At 37.8% G+C, this 24,206-nt stretch overlaps 2 protein-coding genes across 2 annotated transcripts in view; one reads left to right on the top strand and one right to left on the bottom strand.

The window, feature by feature from the left end:
• The first annotated feature begins 3,406 nt into the window (after nucleotides 1–3,406).
• Nucleotides 3,407–24,206, top strand: part of LOC121424271 (G-protein coupled receptor-associated protein LMBRD2-like) — a 33,353-nt gene continuing 12,553 nt past the window's right edge. Inside the window, exons 1-8 of the mRNA XM_041619899.1 lie at nucleotides 3,407–3,513; nucleotides 4,689–5,159; nucleotides 5,914–6,224; nucleotides 11,495–11,658; nucleotides 14,853–15,043; nucleotides 16,255–16,403; nucleotides 17,189–17,438; nucleotides 18,609–18,742. Of these exons, the coding sequence (XP_041475833.1) occupies nucleotides 4,986–5,159; nucleotides 5,914–6,224; nucleotides 11,495–11,658; nucleotides 14,853–15,043; nucleotides 16,255–16,403; nucleotides 17,189–17,438; nucleotides 18,609–18,742 (1,373 nt within the window). The 5' untranslated portion in view covers nucleotides 3,407–3,513; nucleotides 4,689–4,985. The remainder of the gene's footprint in view (nucleotides 3,514–4,688; nucleotides 5,160–5,913; nucleotides 6,225–11,494; nucleotides 11,659–14,852; nucleotides 15,044–16,254; nucleotides 16,404–17,188; nucleotides 17,439–18,608; nucleotides 18,743–24,206) is intronic.
• LOC121423925 (vegetative cell wall protein gp1-like) lies at nucleotides 23,480–24,049 on the bottom strand. The gene has a single exon (XM_041619474.1). The coding sequence runs from the start codon at nucleotides 24,046–24,048 to the stop codon at nucleotides 23,578–23,580; it is 471 nt and encodes a 156-aa protein (XP_041475408.1). The 5' UTR covers nucleotide 24,049; the 3' UTR covers nucleotides 23,480–23,577.

Below are 24,206 nucleotides of genomic sequence, written 5' to 3'. Positions count from 1 at the left end.
TTATATTTTTATGATATCAATGCGCGCAAAGTGCCATGACAACCCAAAATAACTATTTTCTTGATTTTGTCACTTTGCTGTTATTTGACCTATAGAAGGAGACCTTTGTTTACGGCTCCTCTTTGCAAAATCTTTTTGAACATTACTGCCATGCAAACGTTATTTATGTCCAGCCAACGAGGTGAGTTGGATCGAAAGAAGTTTTATTCATGATATTGCTGATATAAATTATTAATCAATTCTTTATTTTCATGTAATATTATTCTAACGATTGTGGAATATGATGGATATTTATGTTTCGGAACTTGGTTGATATTGATGTGCTTTTGTTTAAATTACGTAATTGTACTTGAAACTTAGTGACATGACATTTGGTTATGAATGATGAGAATTAGTTAAGAATTATTGTTTGAAATGTTATATGATCGTATATGTCTTGTTTGAAATGTCATAGTTGAGGATATTTCACTAAAAGAGTAATTTAATAAGACTTGATTAATATATGTTTAATTGGAAAAGATATGTTATTGCAATGTACATATTCGATATGAAAGTAATTGTTTTAATTGTTCAATGTTTGTTACAGTTTCACGGCACTGTTTGGAAATAAACTTTCAACATCCGTCTAAACGTTGGATCTTTTGACTTTGTGTAAATAACTTGGTGGCAGTTACACTACTACTACTACTACTATACTACTACTACTACTACTACTACTACTACTACTACTACTACTACTACTACTACTACTACTACTACTACTACTACTATACTACTACTACTACTACTACTATGCTATACTACTACTACTACTACTACTACTACTACTACTACTACTACTACTATTACTACTACTACTACTACTCACTACTACTCTATACTTCTTCTATCATAGGTGGATTCAGGAGGCCGGGCCCCCTTATTAGTTGGCGGAAGAAAAAAAGAAGAAAAATGGGGAAAGAAAAAAGGGGGAAAAGAATGGGAATTAACTTGAGAGCCTATAAGAAGAGGGGATAAAGCAGGAAGACGATTGAATAAAAATAAGATGAGGGTAAGACTTTGAAAACAAAATGAATCTTTCTTGCCTGGCTTTCTTGTCACAATATTTTCGCTCGCATTGCATGCTTGATGAAATCCATATCTTGCTCAAGAGCCTTATAGTATAGTTTTAAAATCAATATACAAATCATGTACTCGGGCACCAAGCTTTTATTATTTTGTTTGATGAAACTGAATTTGATTTAAAAGAATTAAAAGTGCTCAGTAAAAATAATGTCCAGTTTTATGGTCTGAGTATTGACATTTTCAGCTCTCGCAGCGCGCTCGCATTATTTGATTTGTCAAGAAACTATTCTCTTCGTGTTTTCCACTAATAAGTTCTCAAAATATACCCTTTGACACCCTCTCCTATATAGCGATGCGTGATCGCATTTTGATTGGTGTGTTATGTATACTATAATAAACTACATAAAATATCCCTTTTTCAAATGATTTCGGCTCTATTCTATTCGTAATTACAAAAGTGCCTTAAATGTCCAGTTTTCAGGCCCAATAAATTTCCCGTTCTCATTTGAGACTTATGTGAGCTTATATATAAGATAATAACGTTTTCATGAGTATTGCTAATAATGAAATTGTCCCCTTTTCAGAATGGAATATCGACAAGTTTCATCCCGCGCTTAAGATTTTCATATCATGACAAAATGTCCATAGAATGTCCCGGTCTTAGGCCAAAATGAAAAAAAAAATCGAGCTCGCCTTATTCATTAAGTGCGATCCATATCCATTTAATAATTTTTCTATATACACAGTGCTTGAAATGGTGATTTGGTGATTTTTTTACCTGATTGCTAAGAAAGCATGAATGCTTGTAAGCAAGCAACCAGAGGACCGACGGCATAACTCTTTGCACGCTGAATTAATTTGGGGGAATAACAATGACAATAATTGTTTCCTTGTTATTTTCTTTATGAAGATATCCATATTTCACCAATTATACTTATTATTATTATTATTATATAGATATTATCCAAGAACTACTGCCTTTTACTAGCTTATCTAATTTGGAGATAGGGTAGAACACGAATTATTACAATTGTTGAATTTAATTGTACCGTATGTGCAAAATTGCAACATCAGCGCGCAAAGTGTTAAGGTCCCCTCCGAAGGACCTGGTACTGAGGATTAATGCCTTACCAAAGGACATGCACTAGCGCACCAAGTGGGGATCGAACCCGGGTCACCGGAATACGAATCCCCCGCTCTACCGACTGAGCTATCGCGCCTCCAATAGTGCTTAAATTTACCCCTTTTCAAATTGGAATAACAAATATTATCAGCTCGCGCTTTCTATCCAATTTCAGATCAGAACAATTTTCTGCTCGTGATCTGCGCTCGCATACATGAAGATATATATCATATTTACAAAACATGAACAGAGTGTCCCGTTTTTAGGTCTAATAAATCTCATTTTCCGCTCGCGCTTCGCGCTCGCATTCTGTTATTTTCATGCAAAAATTACTTATAGAATGTAATTTTTTAGGTCGGGATGTCAACATTTTCAGCTCCGGCGCTTCATGCTCGTATTATTTGAATGTTGAAATAATATATATCGTCTACATGGCTATAACTGGACACGGCCAGGTATACACCCCCTTGACCTAATCATCTAAATTTGTATATCTTATCTGTGTTGCCCTTATGCATGTCCTGTTTTTGGAAGTTAGGTCCTATATGAGCGCACTATATATCTGATCTCCCAGATCGACCGGTTCCCCCAAAAGAAATGTTCGAGAGTGGTAACATATATTTTTTTAATTGAAAGAATATTTTCATCTAATAAGCCCGCATTTTTGGTGCCCCCTCTTTTCTGAAATATTTTAACCCTCACCTGCTCCCCACCAGGCTCAGAGTCCTCCAATACGGAATCTTGTAATAAGCCAGGACTTTTATATGATTTCTGCCTAATGAGCCTCCCCATCAGTCACTCTTTATAAGATTTTTCTTTGTGCCATCGATTTGTACCCCTCCCAATTTTATGTTTTCCTCATTCTCAAGAAATTACATTTTTTGATAGCCCTCAGCTGAGGAAACCATAAGAAACATGAAAATCAAAGAAAAGGTCTTTTTCTTTTCTATAAACCCCCTCCAAAAACAAACAAACAGAATATTCAAAGAACTAGTTCGGTTGACTCTCTGAGAGATATATGAAAATATTGTCTAAAAACAGCACCATTCTTTAATTTCTTTGCAGTATTTCATTTGATTTTCCTTTTGTTTTAAGACGGACAGTGTCTGAATATCTCAGATGAACGAATATCACATCCAGAAGAAAACAAACACCTGTACATGTATAAGACTGATCACGAGCTGGCGCCCTGCGCGGCTTGTTTTTTTTTTGACGTGGAATCAATGGACGATGACAGATGACTCACAATCGCAAAAATTATGTAAAACCATGGCATTAGGCCTACTTCGACGCAATCTGTGAACGTTCCTGATGTGGAACTGGAAGTAAGTATTAATGCCCAATTATACGGACACCAACCTGCATTTATCGCCATGGAATGAAATTATTTGCATTTTGAATAGTGGTTACGCATTTTGAATGAACCTTAATATTTTCGAATTTCGGGCATCGGGAGGCCCCGGCAAAGATCGTGCGGCGCCGGCCATCGCCTGGGCGGGCGCGGGCGGGTGGGCGTGTGTATGCTCGAACGGCACCGCTGGTGCCAGACATCTGGCAGCCGTCTGTTTTGAGGAGTTTTTAAAACATTTTTATTCTATTTCTTTTCACCTCGTACACAGACTGTGGCCAAATCGTGGTTTTGGGAACCACTCGTAGATTTGTGTACGCGCACTTGTGTACAAAGTGAATGGAGCTGGAGGTGGAAAGATTCAAATAAGGAACCATGCGTGTGACTGAATAAACGCTGCTGTATGAAGTGAACAGTGGTTCCCAAAATCACGATAATGCCCAGACTGTTCGCTATCGTGCAGCCTCCATTAGATTAGGGGATTAAAAATGCAAAATCCCCAGACGGGGAGGGGGGGGGGGGGGCTCATCGATTTTAAAAATGAACTGTCATGACTGTACCAAAAGGCAAAAGTTAAAACCAAACAGGGCTAGGCCTAGGCCTACATAAACATAGGCCTAACGTTTGGCCCTAATAATTATTCTGTTTTGGCCTGAAATGCACCAAAACGGGGAAAAATAAACTTAAAAGGGGAAAAACAGTGACTTCGGCTGTTGCCTAACTTCACTTCCCTGTTTTATCCGAACTTAAAACATGAGTCCCTGTACGATGGAATTTTCCTTTAATATCACAGAATATTGATAAAATATATTGGAATATTGCCCAGCACTAGTTGAGGTCAACCTTTTTTAGTGAAAACAGCAGATTGGTGAATTTTTCAGTCTATCTGCACCATCCAGGTTGTAATTGAGTGATATATTTCACTAAATTGATAAAATCATTGTCCACAAAATTGAAAATATACAAAATGGCAAGCATGCGAAAAGTTGAGAAAACTGAAACAAATAGTTTTTATGCCTGGTGGATGTAAATTTTTGACCCCAACTATACAATGTAGATCTATGCCAAACTTTGACCGAATGCCTGCATTTCTTGGATATAGTCTACTTTTGACTGTTCCCTGATTTTATTATTCTTTTTTTTTATTTACAGTAAAAGAGCTGTATGAATCAGCGAGGAAGTACTACAGAAGTTAGAACAGGTCTTCATATCAGGAGAACAGGTCTTCATATCAGGAGAACAGAAGTTCAATTTGTAATGGCTGCAACTTCTACATACCTGATCGGATTCAATAGAGCAAATCGAGCAATCAAGTGAAAAATATGACGCAACCAAGATCATCCGTGAGTTGGTAGTAATCACAACTTGACTCAATCCATCATATATTGTATTTGATGCATTCATCAGTGAAGTTGGTAGGGTATTGGAAGAACAGTACTAGGAGACACAATGAGCGTTGGCCCTCTTGTGACAGAGATCTTGTGTGTGTTCGTCCTTGCGGCCTACCTCCTGCACAAATATGGAGATTGGCGTAAGCAGCATCCCGCCGTTACCTTGGCAACCTTCATCTCGTGGTATTTCTCTCTCATCATCGTCTTCATGTTGCCTCTTGATGTTACAACGGTGAGTCGAATGTAACGATGTGCACTGTGGCAGTCCAATGGTGGGTTCACCTGGGTTTGACACAACATTTCACAGCCCATATTGTTTGTGCACATTGCACAATGGTCGGTCCTCTATTGCGTCTAATCCGGCTGGATCTGCTTGGAGACTCATATGGGGTGTTGCAAGAAGCTTGCAATCAATTGCAAGTCAATTTTTGGTCCCTAAATCAATCATATGTCTTGCAGTCAATTGCAAATTAGTGATTGATTGCTAATTTGCTTCGTGAAACAAGAAGTTTAATCTGATTTGCTACAGCTAACATTGATCTATCAGTTGCAAATTTGCAACAGAATATTTGCAATTGATCACAAATATTTTCTTGCAACACCCCAATAGACAGAATCCATATTTATAAAAATTCATGATTCTGTGATGTTTTTTTCAAAGAATATTTCTGCTATCTGCATTCAATTTGTTCAGCAATTACAGTCTCGTTTGATGTTTTGAGTAAGTCTGTAATGCACACTGATGCAGTCAGGTCATATGAGAACAATGGTCAACAGATTTGAGTGCTCTCTTTCCTCATCCAGCATAAAAAACCCTTCATAATGTCAGTAACAATGGCAGCACAATTAGGAAGATGAATACTTCCCATCCACCTCATGAGTCCCAGCCCTCTTGGTAGTACAGCCATGTTCACCATCGGGCTTGAATGGTGCACACAGAGCTGTTACAAGTGTCTCAATTAATTTTCTTCTGTTGTGTATTTCAGACATTTTATTTACAGTGTATGAAAGATGCGGAATCACCGCTGGCGACCCACGCATCACCGCCCCTCGAACAGATCCCCACAACAGACCTTCATGCAAAGTTGACTCAGGTTGGCCACACCGATGGCCTTCCAGGTACCACTCATCTTTTGCTGAATGAATCCGTAATTAATGGGACGGGGGGAGAGGGTGCACTTAGGGATAGAAGGAGCTTGGCGGAAGAACAGTGCAAGAAACCATGGAGCTATGTCCCTGAAGACATACTCCCCATCATCTGGAAGATTGTTTATTGGACCACCTTTGTGCTGACATGGTAAGTGGCCTGTTTTGGGCCCCATTTCATAAAACTTGTTATAATAACAAATTTGCAATATAGAGTTTGAAGCTACTGAATTCATTCCATTTTGATTGGCAATAGTAAAGCTTGATATAGAAATGGGTCCATTTGTTATTATAACAAGTCTTTATGAAACGGAATACTGGTCTTATGAAAGATAGTCATCAAAGTCTGCGGGCAACACTAAAAAGACGTGAGCAATAATAGCGCTGTAGGGCTCAGAGATGCTTGTTGATAAAATGCTATATGATGTAGCTTCACGTTTTACCATGTACATGTATACATGTATATAGGACTGTTTAGTGGTGGAGTTGTAGGTATGAATGTGATCTACGCCAAAGAAAAAAGAGTTTGAATTATCTTTCGTGATATTAGATGAAGTCTTTCAAAGGACTTGACCTTATTTAGATTACGGGGGGGGGGGGGCTTCAGAGGCCCACCTCAACTTTTCGTGCAATATTTTTTTCAATGCGAAAAAGCTCTCGCTGTGATGTTCCGTGATTTTTTTAAGTCTCCTGCATCTTTTAGATCTACATGTAATTTGTGCCAACCGGGTATGCGGTTTTGAAATTATGCAGCATTTGGTATTTAGTGCATGTCGGACCCAAAATTGCTAAACATAATTTTGTGTACAGAGCCAAAGTAAATCACAGGTGGAAATCCGGTCCGAGTTGGGGGGGTGGGGGATGATAGCAATACATGTATATTGACCTGAAATGTTAAAAGTTTGGGGGCACCCAAAACATGGGTGTATACAAACCGTATAATACTACCATCTTTCAGTTAAAGGCCTATCACAATTGTGTTTTTCAATGGCTGTATTGCAATGATTTTGTTGTGACATAAACTATGGTACTAAATGCAGTTTATAATTTAATATTTGAGTGAGTGAAGCGAGCAAGCAAGTTTTTTGTAGTTGGAAAACAGAATGGTGTTCCAAAAACATCTTTCAAGTGTGCAATTATCCTGGGGTATGTAACCTTGAACAGTATTACCATCTATTTCTTTTGGTGATGACTATTAACAGCCTATTTGAATTTTTTTTATGGCTATATAAAGGTTTTGTTGCATGCTATAAACTACTGAATTACAGTTAATATCCTAATGCGAGCGAGCGAAGTGAGTATGCAAATTTTAGTACCGGTAGTTGGAAGTCAGAATGATGTCCAAAAATGCTTTTCAAGGGATGTGGAATAAGGGGAGAATAGTGGCGAGCTAACGTGAGAGAGTCTTGAAAAAGTTGCTTCAGTCATTTAATACAATGTGCAAAGTAGATTTTAGTAAGGGTGTCAATAATGAAAGGGGAAAAAACAAGGATTAAACTGTCAAAAATTGTTCAATGAAAACTCATTTGCTCATTAGTTAGAGATGAGTTGAGAATATAAAAAAACTTGGGATGATGATTATCTGAAATAATGGTGCCATGAAATGATTTTAAAGCCATTATGTTAAAAAATATGAACCTAAAAACAATGTGGAAATGGCACAATGATGCAAATAAATTCAAGCTCTGTTTTTATATGAATCAACAAATCGACAGTAGACCTGCAGTGGTATAATAATCATTTGATAATTAGAAAATACTGTTTCTGTCTTGAAAAGTAAGGGGATGGCTGTACATGCCATCCCCTCTCTCTGAATCAGGGGGGGGGGGGGGGCTCTGCAAGCCACCCTGGCCCCTAGTAGTCTCCCAAATACCCCGGCCTAGATAGGATTAAAACAGGGTGAGATTTATGACTTGGATGAGATTAGAATAGAAGTTCAAGTTGCATTGAGTAGAGGATGAGCAGACAAATTGAGATGAGTTGAGAAGTCCTGGCAGTGATGATCATATGAATGGCATTGAGTAGTTGAGCAATGGAATGGTAATGCTGAAGGTTAGAACAAGGTCAAATCTTTTGTTGGATTAGTATGAGTCATCACTTGGATACAAAGAATGCATGAAATTATAAAGTACACATCAGTATGAGTATAATTGTAGAATGAACATTGTACCTGATTTGTTGACTTTTAATTAATTAGAAGACAAGACACACAGGGTAGGATCCAATACAAGTCAGGTCTTACATTGTATATTCTATTCAAATTGAGGAATTTAAAAGGGAAGTTCACCCTGAAGAAAAGTTTGTTGTAAAAATAGAAAAAAAAAAATTGGTGAAGTTTTGATGAAAATCCGTTAAAGATTAAGAAAGTTATCACAATGTTAATTTTTGGATTTGTGACGTCGTATGTGAGCAGCATTCTTATATAAAAAATCTATGAAATGTCATTTTCTCAGAAAGACTGAAAATGTTTTTTACTGTACCTGTTTTGTATCAGTAGACAAATCATTTCACATCCGATCATGAAACAAAAACAAAAATAAGTCAACAGGAATTCTTAAAAAAGGAAATCCATGCATTTTATATTACAAATTAAACATTCATGACGTCACAAATCCAAAACTTGTAATTATCTTTAACAGATTTTCCTCAAACCTTCACCAATATTTTTATCATTTCTTCTGCTATTTGTATTCAGGGTGAACTTCCCCTTTAAGTCTTGTTATTTTGTTGAAATTTGTTGATATTATGGTACAGATGTAATCTTTAACAACCCATTTCCAAAACGTGCATGTACATGTACATGTAGTGTAGTCCAATGATAAACTGTATAAAGGTACACGTCGAGATGAAATCAATTGAAAATGAACAAAGGTCTGAATTATTTGCGTGTCAAAGAAAAAGTTGTCAAAATATGAGAATCATGCTGGAAGTTTGGGAGTTCGTTGGTTTATCAAAATAAAGAAACTGAGAGGCCACGGTAGATTAAGAAACAGATTACCTTTACCCTTTCGGTGTCATAGTTTGGTATTGATACCGGGAAGTGCTATATTTGCTGGTTGTTGTCACGTACACAAAACACGGTGTGGGATGCAGGTCTGAAGTATTATTAGATCTTACATGTATGAATAAATGCTCATTTCCAATAAATCAAAATGACTAGACATTTCAAGAAAAATGTCTTATTTTTAAAGAAAGTGCATTTTAGTTGAAAAGACCGGAAGACTACTAGTAACATCCTTGTATTAAATGAGTTTTGTAAAACCCAAAATCAAAGCGACAATGAATTCCATTTTGTATTTCACTTATCTACATGTATATTCCACACAGCTCCTGGTTTAGTGTCCTCTGTCATGTGCAGAGCATTGTTTTTATATTGCTTAGAAATATATAAGAAATAAAAGAATATACAGGGGCTAGTCTGGTTTTAGGGGGGGGGGGTGGTCATGGCAATCATGTATAAAGACCCCCTCTTCATACCTTGCCAGCAGTTTCTAAGCATAGTTTTCAGCCTATTTACCAACCTGTTCTTGCCCTTAATGCCCATTCCTCAATTTCAGGCACCAGTCCTCAGAGATCCCATTTCATATTTTGCTGAACATTAAATATTTTGCTGAACATTGTGGATTGTCTAGATGTTCATCAGATTAAAAAAAGGAAATCCATAGAGGTCAAATGTTTTCTTTGAAGGGCCAAATGCAGGCCCAGATGAGACTCCAAGTAAACCTGAAATGGCCAGGGTGAAGTGGATACTTAGATAAAAAATGTGTGTGAAGCGCAAAGACCCTCGTGGTCGGGGTCCTAGATGCTCTCTCGTGCAATCTGGCCCTTATTTTGGGAGCATTTAATCCAACAAATTTATAACAGTTTCATATGGAACGCAGGCAAAATTAGAAAAGATATCAAAATACAGCGAGAATCAATATTAATGATAACAAAATTGTAGTACATGTACTTTGTTAAAAGGAATCTAGATTATACCTATACACCTGGTATTGGGGAGACAGATAATGTCTTGAACTGAAGTATCAATATATTTTGTAGTAGAATGAATGATAGAGTATGTCTGTTGTAGACTCTAACAATGATGTCAGTCTCCTAGTCACTTTCAGTATGGGAAAAAGTGACAGTCTGTCAGCAAAAAGTTGCTTGAACCTTGGCACAAAAGGTGTAATTGCCAGCCGAAGGCAGTGGTGCAAATGTTCACTGGCCAAACGGGCCGCGGTAGCCCCCCCCACTTTTTTTCCAAAACCATGTACAAAAACGTAAAAATGACCATATGATTGTGATTTTTTGCATGACCAGCCCACCCCCACTTTGAAAACCGCTCAGCGGCCCCTGTCAAGTATGAGTTAGATCTTTAAAATATTCATTGTGGAAAATGCACTTTCGCACCAAACATGGCGAGAACAGTGCTGGTCATCTGATAAGAAAGTATATCAAACAGACAGAAAAGACTCCACTAAACTTTGTTTAAAAGTCAAATTAATTTGACTGCCATTACTTTCATTACAGTTAGGTCTACATGGATACACAATGTTATATCATATTGAGTTATGTTTCATTTTGTGACTTAAAAATGATTAAAAAAAACCCAGCAGAGTCTCGCGGGCCGGATTAAAAAACTCCACGGGCCGGATCTGGCCCGCGGGCCGTAGTTTGAGAACCCCTGCTCTAGAGATTTGGTGAATTAAGTTCTCCAGGGTGCTAGTTCTTTTTCTCCCTTGTACATGTAGTTGTTGATTTGGGAAATCAGTATGTTCCAAATGTCAATTATTTTGATTGATTTTACCAAATAACACACAACCATTGATCTCAACACATACAAAGTTAGGCATGAGAAAGGTAAACGGTAACATCTGGTGCTTTTTAAAGGCACATGTATACAGTGGCTGGTGTAAATATGAATTCAACTAGAGTCTTGCCAACCATGATGAGCCAACAGTGAAGCAAGAAAGTACTTATTATTATTTATGACCAAATGTATCATAAATTCATTCCTATTCATATCCATAATTTATCTTTTTGTTCTTTTTTAATTCAATTACAAATGTTTTTTTATACCGATTACCATAATTATTTTTCATTTATTATACAAGACTGAAAATCATTATGCAGAAATATGTAGATTATCGTAAGTGTATTTATCAGTGAAAGATAATTGGTCGAGCCACTCTCATTGTTTATTCATTAGTATTGCAGAGGTGTGAGACTTCAGCTGTATTTCGCTGATTTAAGTCATTAAAGAAAAGCATATTTTAGATTTCCTCTGTCCAAAAGTATTGGAGCTTTTCCAATTTCAGCTTTTTTCAACATTTTTCAGCTTTTTCAGCTCTTTTTATTTGTGATCACTCACACCTGTTATTATTGCTATGATTTTTTCCCTATACTTATTGTCATTATTAATATTGTTGTCTTTCAAAGGCTCATCATGCCATTCATGAAATCCTACACACAAGCTGGTGATTTTACAGTTGCAGGCAAACTGAAAACCATCATGGTACAGAACGCCATCTGGTATGGCAGTTATCTCCTCATATTTGGTGTTCTTCTCATCTGCGTGGCGGCCAAACCCGAGCTCCAATTAAGTGGGTGAGTATTTTGATACTCAGAAGCTCATTAATCTCAGATGAGAATCACTTTGAAGTCAAGACAACATGTCAGTGTCATGTTCCTAAAATATTTCTGGACAACAAAGCACAGATTTGGAAATAATTAGTAAACCATATCAGATAGTTGGAAAGTGGTATGATGATTATTTCCCAAACTTTATTTCTTTACCTGTAGTTAACATTTGACACAGGAAAATGCAGGACTGAGGGTTGGTGTTCACAGAGTACATGTAAATTCTCTTTGCCAATTCTGGAGCGTATATTTTTGCCACATATAGTCACACCTTTAGGCCACCTTAATAAAAGCCAGGGCTGCATCTTCCGTAAAGAATCCAACAAATTTTTTCATTACTACATGTACATGTACATGTAATCCTCTCCCTAAAGTTTATTTGTTTCCGTCATGATTATCAGTAAAAGCACATACAAAGTAGATAGAGGAAACAGCAAGAAAAGTGAAAGGTCATTATAAAGAGCTGCGAATAGAATATATGTAAAAAAAGGATGGATCATTTTGGAGTAAATGAAATATCAGTGATTTGGGAGTGCGGGGAAGTTTCTATGAAATATGCTCAGCAGGATTCCAGCCAAAGACTGGTTTAGACTATGTTGCCTTTGAATGTATTTTTTTGAGATTTTCAGATAAACCATGTAGGTTTGAATCCCTGTACAGACCAAGTACCACAATTGGACATTCAACAAGAGAACTTTGTGGCCACCACCCGTTTTCAGTTTTTTTGTCTCACCTGCATAGCAGAGTGAGACTATAGGCGCCGCTTTTCCGACGGCGGCGGCGTCAACATCAAATCTTAACCTGAGATTAAGTTTTTGAAATGACATCATAACTTAGAAAGTATATGGACCTAGTTCATGAAACTTGACCATAAGGTTAATCAAGTATTACTAAACATCCTATTAGAGTTTCATGTCACATGACCAAGGTCAAAGGTCATTTAGGGTCAATGAACTTAGACCATGTTGGAGGAATCAACATCAAATTCTTAACCTGAGGTTAAGTTTTTGAAATGTCATCATAACTTAGAAAATATATGGACCTAGTTCATGAAACTTGGACATAAGGTTAATCAAGTATCACTGAACATCCTGCATGAGTTTCACATCACATGACTAAGGTCAAAGGTCATTTAGGGTCAATGAACTTTGGCCGAATTGGGGATATCTGTTGAATTCCCATCATAACTTTGAAAGTTTATGGATCTGATTCATGAAACTTGGACATAAGAGTAATCAAGTATCACTAAACATCCTGTTCGAGTTTCAGGTCACATGATCAAGGTCAAAGGTCATGTAAGGTCAATGAACTTTGGCCGAATCGGGGGTATCTGTTGAATTACCATCATAACTTTGAAAGTTTATTGGTCTAGTTCATTAAACTTGGACATTAGAGTAATCAAGTATCACTGAACATCCTGTGCGCGTTTCAGGTCACATGACCAAGGTCAAAGGTCAATGAACTTTGGCCGGATTGGGTGTATCTGTTGAATTACCATCATAACTTTGAAAGTTTATGGATCTGATTCATGAAACTTGTACATAAGAGTAATCAAGTATCACTGAACATCCTGTTCGAGTTTCAGGTCACATGATCAAGGTCAAAGGTCATGTAAGGTCAATGAACTTTGGCCATGTTGGGGTTTTTTGTTGAATAACCATCATATCTCTAAGTTTATTGGTCTAGTTCATAAAAAGTGGACATAAGAGTAACCATGTATCACTGAACATCTTGTGCGAGTTAGAGTAGTATTCAAAGTCAGCACTGCTGCTATATTGAACCGCGTGATGCAGGTGAGACGGCCAGAGGCATTCCACTTGTTTATATTGTGTAATGGGTGATTTCAAGTCCAGTATTGACCTTTTGGTGTTGGTGTTGGGTCAATCATTACATGTGTAGAACACCAAACATAAAATGTAGGTGGTCTTGAAAAGTCACTCGCTGGGAATTGAGCTGTCAATATTGTGATCTGGCTTATTTGAAAATGCTTTTGGAGCTACATGTAGGAAACACAATCCAAACTCTGCTTCCATCACCACCACCAATATCGGACTTGAAATCACCTATTTTGTAACGTGTACAGATGCTGAATTCCAGTAGGAAGACAATTTAGGGAGCTTTGGCTCCATGGCGCACAAGAACACAGTATTTCTATTGAAAATGTCCATCAAGTGACAATGACAGGAGGGAGGTCGTGTGAACCAGAACAGCAGTTTCGTCCTAAGTTTCACAGCTGACGAAAACTTGCAATTGAGTTGTTTGTTATCCATAGAGTCCAGGACGAAACTGTTGTTTTGATCCACCAATTTTCAACAAAAGCTTCCTGGTTGTTCATTGTCACGAAGGGCTTTTACATAACATTTTATATGTTATTAAATCTGCTGTGCGTCATGAGTGAAAACTACTCCCTAATAATGAATAGAACATAGCTTTTTGATAAATGTTAATAAACAGAATGTATATCTTTCAAGGTATAGACCAAGTTATTGGTAATATTATATAAATATACTCTGCTTGTATACTGCCTAATAAATCAGAAACAGCACCTCTATTTTTTTACAAATGCACCTTATTGTATTTAGAAATGCCTGTGCACTATGTATATGCAGTTTCTCCACTCCGCAGGGAGTATTCCAACACAACTATTTAAACCTATTTACTAGGCTTTCTTCATGTGCTTTATGGTCCACCATTATACACCTTGGTGGAGGGAAGATAAATTGCAGATGGATGCTATACCAAAGTAAGCCTGGTTCAATGGGATTTGAACACCAGACTAGATGGAAGTCAGGGCCCCGTCTTACAAAGAGTTACGATTGATCAAATCAATCGTAACTCTTTGGAAATCCAGTATCATAATTTTTTCTACAGGAAATGTGCAAATGTCCTTTGTAAACAAAGGAGATCACACCGAACTGTCCAGAAATCAATGAATTTATGGATATACATTCATATCTAGAAATTTTTTTGAGCAAACATGCAATTTACATGTTGACGTTGCTGGCCGTCCATAGTTGTGATTGATTGGATCAATCGCAACTCTTTTTAAGACGGCCCTGAAATACTAGACCCCTACACCACATGAAATGACAGGTGGCCTCCCAAATACAGTAAGAGTTGCAAAATGGAAGCATTCTTTTTTCTGATCTATGATAAGAACATCTATTGGCACGGGCTTTAATTTTTCCTTGTCACCAGGATATCCGCAGAGCTTCTGATGCCGTCCGGTACAACCATCCCCTCAGAAAATGTGTGAACACGGTGGTCTCCAAGTGCCCTGACGACTTCCAGGAATCACTCACCAAGCATTTAGACGACTTCCAGGAATACGGTGACCAACGCATCCAGGTACACCTCGTTTCAGCTGAAGTAACGCTTTGTTATCAAACCCAATACAATACAGTATATCCAAAGCTTGTATGGCTAACCATATTAGAATAACTGATGGTGATTTACATGTACTTCTCAAATCATGTGAAAACTGGTTTAAAAGAAGGAAAAAGAAGTATGCATGTTGTCCAGTGCACAACTTGATATGGTTACAGCACTTAGGCAGTATTTCTGCTGCTTATCTGAGTTGAACGAAGCAGGCTAAATTGGTAACAAAGCTGTCTGGGTGGTGGTGGAGGGGGACCTTTACATTCTATGGTCTGCCGATAATTTTTTTCCCTGATACGGGCAACATGGACAACCAACAGAAACACTCTGCATGAACAAGAATATATACAGGTGTTTTATAAATTGTTTTTATATATGTGGAGTGTTGTGGCCCAGTGGATTAGTCTCCGGACTTTGAAACAGAGGGTCGTGGGTTCGAATCCCAGCCGTGGCATAATTTCCTTCAGCAAGAAACTGATCCACAATGTGCTGCACTCAACCCTGGTGAGGTAAATGTGTACCGGTAGGAAGTTATTCTTCAAGAAGCTGTGTGCGTTATGAACGCCTAGCTTAGCTGGGTAATATAGGAGCGCCTTGAGCACCTAACAAGGTGGATATGTGCGCAATATAAATACCATATATTATTATTATTATTATGATATTCAAATCAAATACCCAGTGTCTGATCATGGCCACTTTTCCTTTGAACATAACAGTCCTTAGTTTAAGACAAAGAGTTAACAGAATTTATAAATGAATCGATGAATTTGGTGGTAAGCCTTTTCTTTCATTAAGGTAGCTTCATTATTGGTGTGAATTAAGTGTGAATACTGTACACTGGTTTGCAGAAGGCCCAGTTATAATGCAGATAATGCATGATAAAACATAATGCAGCATTTCAAACATTTCAAAATGGAAAGAAGGAAAAAAAAAACTAAATGGAAATTATAATTCAGGTTAACAACTCCATTCATGCTCTCATATTGGGTTTAAGATGAATTAGTAAGATGGTGCAGCAGAAAAATTTTTCCCCATCTTTCTCTATTTGAATCATGTAGATTTTCTATTAATTCAGTCTTGGAATACTTCTAGACCTATGCTGGTAGTTTATGTACTTGCAGTTTTTAGTGGTGCTGCCTTAATAATATCATGTATTGTATATTTGCTTGGAAATCTTATAGCCACCATCGGAGAAGGAGTTGGTACGTCTTCACAGTAAAGTGATATTTGCCATGCAAGCCAAACATCGGGCAGACACTCAATGGAAAGTCCTTGTCAGGAAGGCATTCTTTTTAGAAGATTTACAACGAAATGAAAAAGGAAACACAACGTAAGACCTTACATGAATTTTTGTTTATATGGGAAACTCAAATTGTTAATGTCCATTAGAATTCATTTACAACCCGTAACTTTGCTCAGATAACAGCTGGCCAGCTTGCTTGCTCTACCTTTATATAAGGACTTGATTTAATGATTATTAGGACATTTCTGAAACTTGTCTAAATATGAGAGGTACTGTAGGCAATATTCATGGTCTACTGACTACAGAACTATAGGAATTATGTCATACTGTATTGGGTTTTGTTTTCCTGCAAAATTAAAGATATATGTTTGATAAATTTGATAGTTTGTTGCAAAGAAAAAAAATGTGTTGGAATCATTTCAATTGCTAAATAAGCATACAATCTATACCATTAAAAGTTCAAATTCATGTTGGTAAAAACTTGGGCCACCAGGGAACAATTTTCAAAGATGGAAGGGGGAGGGGGGGGGTTGCTGAACATGCTTGAAACCACAATTTGATTGTCATTTTCTTGTTTTTTATTTACTAGAATCCCTATGTTCCATGATCCTGAAAAGCTCCATTGGAATAGCAGCTTCATATATTCCAAACCCAATTGTTATTCTGAAAACAAAACACTTGATATGAATTTCCTTTAAACAAAATCCTTTTCCATTATTGTTTTTGAAATCACAGACAATTCCATCACACTTTTGACCCCGAGTTCAACTCCATGGAGCATATATTCCAAACCCAATTGTTATTCTGAAAACAAAACACTTGATATGAATCTCCTTTAAACAAAATCCTTTTCCATTTTTTTGAAATCGCAGACAATTCCATCACACTTTTGACCCCGAGTTCAACTCCCTGGAGCAGTTTGTCTGCACCCCTACGATAGAGTGGTACTGGCGAGTTTGGTTCCTGCCGACAGCCCTGAAGGTGATATCCGTGGTCTTGGCTCTCTTCTCTCTCATGGTCATCTGGTCTGAGATGACCTTCTTCAGCATAAGTCCAGTTCTCTCACTCTTTGCCATCTTTGTCGACAAGGCCAACGAAAACTACAACTTCCTCTGTATTGAGGTGAGTATGCTAAAAAAAGGAGAAGAGAAGTGGGCTCAGGTATAGTGATCATAATTATCAGATATAATTTTTTAGTTTTAATCAAGTTTATTGTGTTTATAGTGTATCCTATGACTATGCAAACCATGTAATACAGAGAAGGTATGGTCAAACACACTGGTTTCTAACTGTTTCTGTCAGCCATGATTTTATTTTTAAAAAAAAAATCGGTGCAGTACATGAAAGTAAATGAAACATTTAAACAGGTTTTATCCTATTAATTTCATTATGCCTTTTAAATGAATTTAAACATTAAATGTACAAAATGGCACAAAAGAAAGAAGATTTGCCTGCGGGGTTTCTCAATTTTCTTGCTTAAAGGTCAAGTTCATCCAAGAAAACTATTTATTTGAATAAATAGAGAAAAAACCAAATGAGCACAACACAGAAAATTTCATCAAAATTGGATGTAAAATAAGGGAGTTATGACATTTTAAAGTTTTGCTTATTTTTCACAAAACAGTTCTGTGCATAACTCAGTGATATGCAAATGAGGGAGTTCGATGATGTCCTCCAATCACTATTTCTTTTGTTTTTTGTTTTCAGATTTTGGCAATAATGACCAACTTGACTTAACCACATTGTGTTAAGAAAATGGTAATCCTTATGTTCGGGAGGACTAAATCTTTTCTTCACATGACAATGAGGACGAAATTGAAATATTTCATATTTCATGTAATGAAATACAAAAGAAATAGTGAGTGGGTGACATCATCAGTCCCCTCATTTGTATACTGACCAGGATGTGCATGTATTGTGAAATTAAGCGAATCTTTGAAATGTCATAACCTTCCTATTTTACATCCGATTTTGATGAAATTTTCAGTGTTATGCTAGTTGGATTTTCCTCCCTCTATTCAATCCAAACTTTTGTTTAGATGGACTTGTCCCTTGTCCTTTAAATTCATTGGCTTGTAGCATAACAACATCAGCATATTCGGTGCCATCACATATAACTTTGAGACAGGGCAAGGGGCAAACCAGCACTGAAAATGACCCCTAAAATTGCTTTTGGGTACATTAACAAATTTAATTTGAAATAACAGTATAAGCAACCAGCCTCCAGTCAGGAACTATATTTCCTCAATTTTATGTCATGATCTGATGAAAATATTTCTGTCACTACCCAAGGTTCTGTGCATCCTCATCATAGCGTATCTGTGTGTGTGCTCCTACTACACAGTCTTCAAGGTTCGTGTGTTTAATTTCTACCATCTTGCATCCCATCACCAGACCGATGAGAGTAGTCTTCTCTTCTGTGGAATGTAAGTTTATGCAAATAATAATTTATACTAAAAATAATAGTAGTAATAGCTTGATTCATAAAGAGCTTTTTGCCTGAGGATACAAAGCGCTGCTATTGCTACCCCGGGTTTCACTGCGCTGCCCGTAAAGGTGCGCAAGTATTTGAGAAATTTCTTCGTAGCGGCTACCCATTTACCTCACCTGGGGAGCGTTTCATGAAAGGACTTGTTGGATGTTTTATCCGACAAGTCCGGTTTTATCCGACAGTTACCATAGAAACAGTGACTCTCAGCCAATCAAAATTAAGGAAAGATGTCAGATCTGACAACTTGTCGGACGAAAATGTTGATGAAATCCTCCCCTGGGTTGAGTGCAGCAAAAATGTGGGTAAATTTCATGTTGAAGGAATTTCTTGAAAATAGAATTTGCTTTTGTTGCCCACTTTTCCTACTTTATGGAAATCAGAAAAAATGTGGGGTCATGTCTTTTATTATAGTTGCATGTCGGCTGAAAGCCCAACATTTTTTTTCTGAAAGTATTTCATCAACGTTTGTTGTCAGACAAGTTGTCAGATCTGACAACTTTCCCTATTTAAAATGGCTGTTGCAGTAACTGTTGAATAAAAGTAAATGATGAAAAATTCTGAATTTTAGGAGCCCCAGCTATTTTATAATGTATTTAGTGATATGATATAAATACAAGTTGTTATAATCACCTGATGTCCATGCTGTGAACAGAGGCTCTGGACCAGGCGCGTACGCAGGATTTTTGAAAGGGGGGGGGGTTTCGAGCTGATTTTTTTAAAAATCTTTTTTAAATGTTTGCGTTTTTCCGTCAAAACATACAATTCTTCTCAATAGCTTGTTGGTAATGATTACATATTAGTTGATGATACATGTCCTTCTGCTCGTAAGTCTCATGATATGGCCTTGATCCAGAGACTAGAAACTTAAGAAATTTCATAAATGATTACGAGCGAGCGGAGTGAGCGAGCCGAAATTTTCGCGTTTTCCAGTCAAAACATACATTTCTTGTCAATAGTTTGTTAGTAAATCAAGTATTAGTCGATGCTACATGTCCTTCTATTCGTAACACTCATAATACGGCCTTGAACAGGAGACTAGATACTTATGGAATTTCATAAATTATTACGAGCGAGCGGAGCGAGCTAACCGACATTTTAGCGTTTTCCGTCATTTTGGTTTTCATATTGGTGAAACATATTTTGTAAGAAAACGTATGTCTTTGTCTTGGTTCACTTGTATTCATAAGTATACATCATGATAATCATGTATGGCCTTGTTAATGGCGATACCGTGATCATGTCGGCGACATGCGGAAATAAAAGGTATAATAAAATGGAGCGAGCGAAGCGAGCGGAAATTTTTTCTGTGTTTTTCGTCGGAAACATGAGATTCTGTTCATTATTGCTGTCATATACATTATTGGGTAGGGGAACTGTCCGTAACCAGACCAAGGAGTTATCAGGCGCTTGCCCGATAACTCCTTGACCAGACCGACCTCCGGTGAGACAAGCACGCAAAACAAAAAATGTATGCAAACAAATTAATGAAAACAATGATTATGAAATACTTACTCTAGATTCTCAAGTTAATTCGTCTTGATGCCTCTTCGGCAAGCCGACTTAATATCTCATCGGTATTGATGGAGATCTCACGATGGATGTTAAGCAATGCTAAGCCGTTAAGGCGATCTTGACCCATAGTATTCCTGAGATATGTTTTTATTCTTTTCATTGTTGAAAATGATCTGCAAAAGAAAAATAAAAGAAACGTGCATTCATTCACTTTAACTACATAGGCATAATACTGCTTACATTAATAGTTTAATGTTTATCATGTAACTTCTCGTTCCATGTTTTTATATCATGAGCACGCAAACCGAAGTATTAGCTTTTATTTAAAAACAAATGTCATTTCGACAGTTAGAATATCTTAAAGAGCAGAATGTTTAAATTGCGAGTATGTTATTGTTTTCTTTTTGAAGAATGAAGACCATGATGTTCAATTACATCGTAGCAATTCAGACCAATTATTTGATATCCAAAAAACTCATCAAACCTACAAACCATGTCAAAAGATGAAATCATGACTATTCCAAAGTAAAAACTCGAAATAAATCATTCCTTTTTTTCATTTTTTTTAACGGCTATGACACTCTTTACAAATGTGCATCTTTTAAACAGTGCCGTGGGACAAAAACGAAAGGCTGGTGGCACAGTTAAATTCCCGTTATTTGATACCTTGGAAATGCAAGCTCTCTTTTTCTGATAAACGTAACTTGTGCTCGCAAAAGATACCCTATGGCCTATCCCTTCAAATTAAAGACAGACATATAATACAAATTAAGAATTATTGAATTAAAATGAAAAGCATACCTTTCACTGGAGCTTGTTGAGACAGGGAGGGTTGCAAGAAGTTTGAGCAGGGTATGTATAGAGGGCAAGTCAATGGGATCACATCGAATGAGTGCTTCCAGTGCATTTTTGGGTTTATTCTCTAAATGTGAGACTACATGGTACCATATTTCTAGTTCTCCTTTAGCCGCAAGATGGTGAGTGCCAACATCAAATGAATACTTGTCTACAAGAGTTTCTAACTGAGTAAACTGTTCGCGTGATGGCCTCGCAGAAACCTTCAGAGATTCTTCTGACGGCAACAAGCACATGAAGCTTGTAAGGAGGGTCTTGTGACTTAAGAACCTGCTATTTAGTTCGCTTAGGAAATGGTCCACAAATGGTAGGAAGACAGCAATTCGGAAGAACTCTTCTGGTGAGTTTGTTTGTACGTTACATCATTGTGCTTGTCTTCCTGCAAGTCTCGGAAGATTGATAGTCACTCCGATGGCATCACATGTCTTGGTAGCCCGTAGAAATATGTCGTTAAAGTCTATGTCTGCTTTGCTTCGCATCTCCACTAGAGCTTTTACTAGTATTTGTGCGGATGACATCGCAGCAGCAAGATCAGTCGCTTCTTTCTGTAAGTCTCTGCAAAGGGGCAGGCTCTTTGAAAAGACTTCTGCAATTACGTGAAGTGATAGTATAAACTCTGAATGCCTAATAGCGCAAAGAAGTTGGGAAGCATTTGTAGCGGAGACTCTGTCTTCCCACTCTGAAATAGACTCCAGTGAATCTACTACTGGAAGAAGCAACTCTAAAAATGTTAGTACCGAATCATGTCTGGCTATCCATCTTGTGTGGCACAGTTGTTTAAGTTTCTCCACACGTTGTTTAGGAGACCCTGCTTTCATTGTTTCTACACTTTTTCAGTACAGCTTGACGCTTGGCAGTATTAAGAAAGCTGTAAACACTTTCTATTGTTCCCATACAGTTTTTTATCGGACGTTCATTACATGACCCCGACACCGCGAGGTTAAGACTGTGTGCCGCACAATGCACATATGGGGCATTGGGGTACTCTTTTGAAATGTGACTCTGTACACCTTTAAATCTCCCACTCATGGCTGCTGCCCCGTCATAACCTTGACCACGGAGGTATTGGAGGTTGATCCCATACCCTTCCAGACTCTCCGTCAGTACATTTGCAAGATTCTTTCCTGTAAGGTTATACACAGGTACGAATTGCAAAAAGTCTTCACGAACGCACATCTTTTCGTCAACGTATCTCGCACACAGGGAAAACTGTTCCACGCTTGACACGTCAGTAGTTTCGTCTGCCAATACGGAGAAGCACTGGGCAGCATTTATCCGTTTTACAATTTTGTCTCGGATGTAGGTGTTACAGCAGTTTACTATCTCGTTTTGGATCCATGGACTAAGGTACGAAGAATTTTTATTACACTGTTCCAGGTGCGTCTTCAAACTCTGGTCACCAGCCTGCACCCGATAACGGAGGAGAGCTCTAAAATTACCTTCATTCGCCAATGGTTCTTCGTCTGTACTTATCAGGCCAGAATCTCGGTGCCCTCTGAGGGCAAGTCCTTGTCTTCCACATAATACTACGGTGTCTATGATGGGGCGAATCTTTTTGCGATTTTCTTCCACTTTTTGTTTTGCTGATTTGTCCACTTGATGTATTATTGATGTCTCCTTCTCGTCAGCTATTTTCAGTAAGCGACATGCACTTTCCACACATGTCTTATGGTACTCATTTTGTTCGTGAGCTCCGAAGTGCTCAAGAGCATTCTTCCAATTGGTGTAAGGCTCCGTCACTAACTTTCGGAGTCGCTGACCTCGAACATTATCTGGCGCTAACAACACACAATGTTTGCAAAATGCACCATTATTCGACGCGCTATATGCAAGCCAAGGCCAACGCTGGAGCCACTGATGCTGAAATTTCAGGTTTCGCTTATTGTCCAGTGGAAAAGGATGATGTTTTCCTGGCACCCAAATATTGCGAAGGAGCCGAACTTGAGTATTACCATCTAGCTGCAAGAAGCAAAAAAGAAATGAAAATAGCAAGTGAAACAATTTCCCCCGTAAGATGTACAAAGAAAATTATGTGCAATTATAGACATCTTTAGCCTGACATGGATATATAAAATGTCATGTAACTTCATAATACTGAGCATCGAAATAAAACATTACAATTCTTAGAGTGATGTCCACTGAAATTTACCTTATCAAAATTAATGATTTTCGGATTCATGTTAGCTACAGTCCTCCTCATTACCCACGTTAAACAAAAAAAGAAAAAGAAAAAAAGAAAGAAATCGAAATTGTCAAAAATAAGATAAATGCTTGCAAAACGCAACCAGTCCTTTTTCTATAAATCACAACAAATGCTCCCTTTCCACCGCGCATATTTTCGGACATTTCAATAGCTATTTGCGCAAGGTGCAGGTATCCTGCAATCCTTGAGCATAAGTCTCTTTATCCTTCAAATAAATTAAGCAGTATTTTCGATGAACTTACCCTTCTTTTGCTGATGAACAAACCAATGTCATTTTCAAACGGAGCGGGTAGTGGGGTCACATGCGGTGGACGTGGCGGGGCTGGTTGTGTAGTAACAGGTGGCGGAGATGGCGGAGCTGGTGGTGTGATCGGAGATGGCGGAGCTGATGGTGTGGTCACAGGTGGCGGAGATGGCGGAGCTGGTGGTGGGATCGGAGATGGCGGAGCTGGTGGTGTGGTCACAGGTGGCGGAGATTGCGGAACTGGTGGTGGGATCGGAGATGGCGGAGCTGGTGGTGGGATCGGAGATGGCGGAGCTGGTGGTGTGGTCACAGGTGGCGGAGATGGCGGAGCTGGTGGTGTGGTCACATGTGGCGGAGATGGCGGAGCTGGTGGTGTGGTCACAGATGACGGAAATGGTGGTGGAGAGTTATTTGCACTCACTGGCATCAACTTTGGTTCTGTTGGCGAAACAGATTAATTTAAAAAAAAAAATATATGTTTGGGTTTGGCGCATTAAAAGTCACATGTATTATTATGATGATTATTATTATCATTATTATTATTATTATTTTATTTTTTTTTTTTATTTTTTTAAACATTATTAT

This window comes from Lytechinus variegatus, chromosome 11, assembly GCF_018143015.1.
Source record: "Lytechinus variegatus isolate NC3 chromosome 11, Lvar_3.0, whole genome shotgun sequence".
NCBI classification, from domain to species: domain Eukaryota; kingdom Metazoa; phylum Echinodermata; class Echinoidea; order Temnopleuroida; family Toxopneustidae; genus Lytechinus; species Lytechinus variegatus.
Note: the sequence above shows the minus strand (reverse complement) of the source record. Positions and strands in the feature narration are given on the sequence as shown.

Coding starts and splice junctions, on each gene's coding strand:
- LOC121423925 (XM_041619474.1), bottom strand. CDS start 24,048: ATGCCAGTGAGTGCAAATAACTCTCCACCACCATTTCCGTCATCTGTG.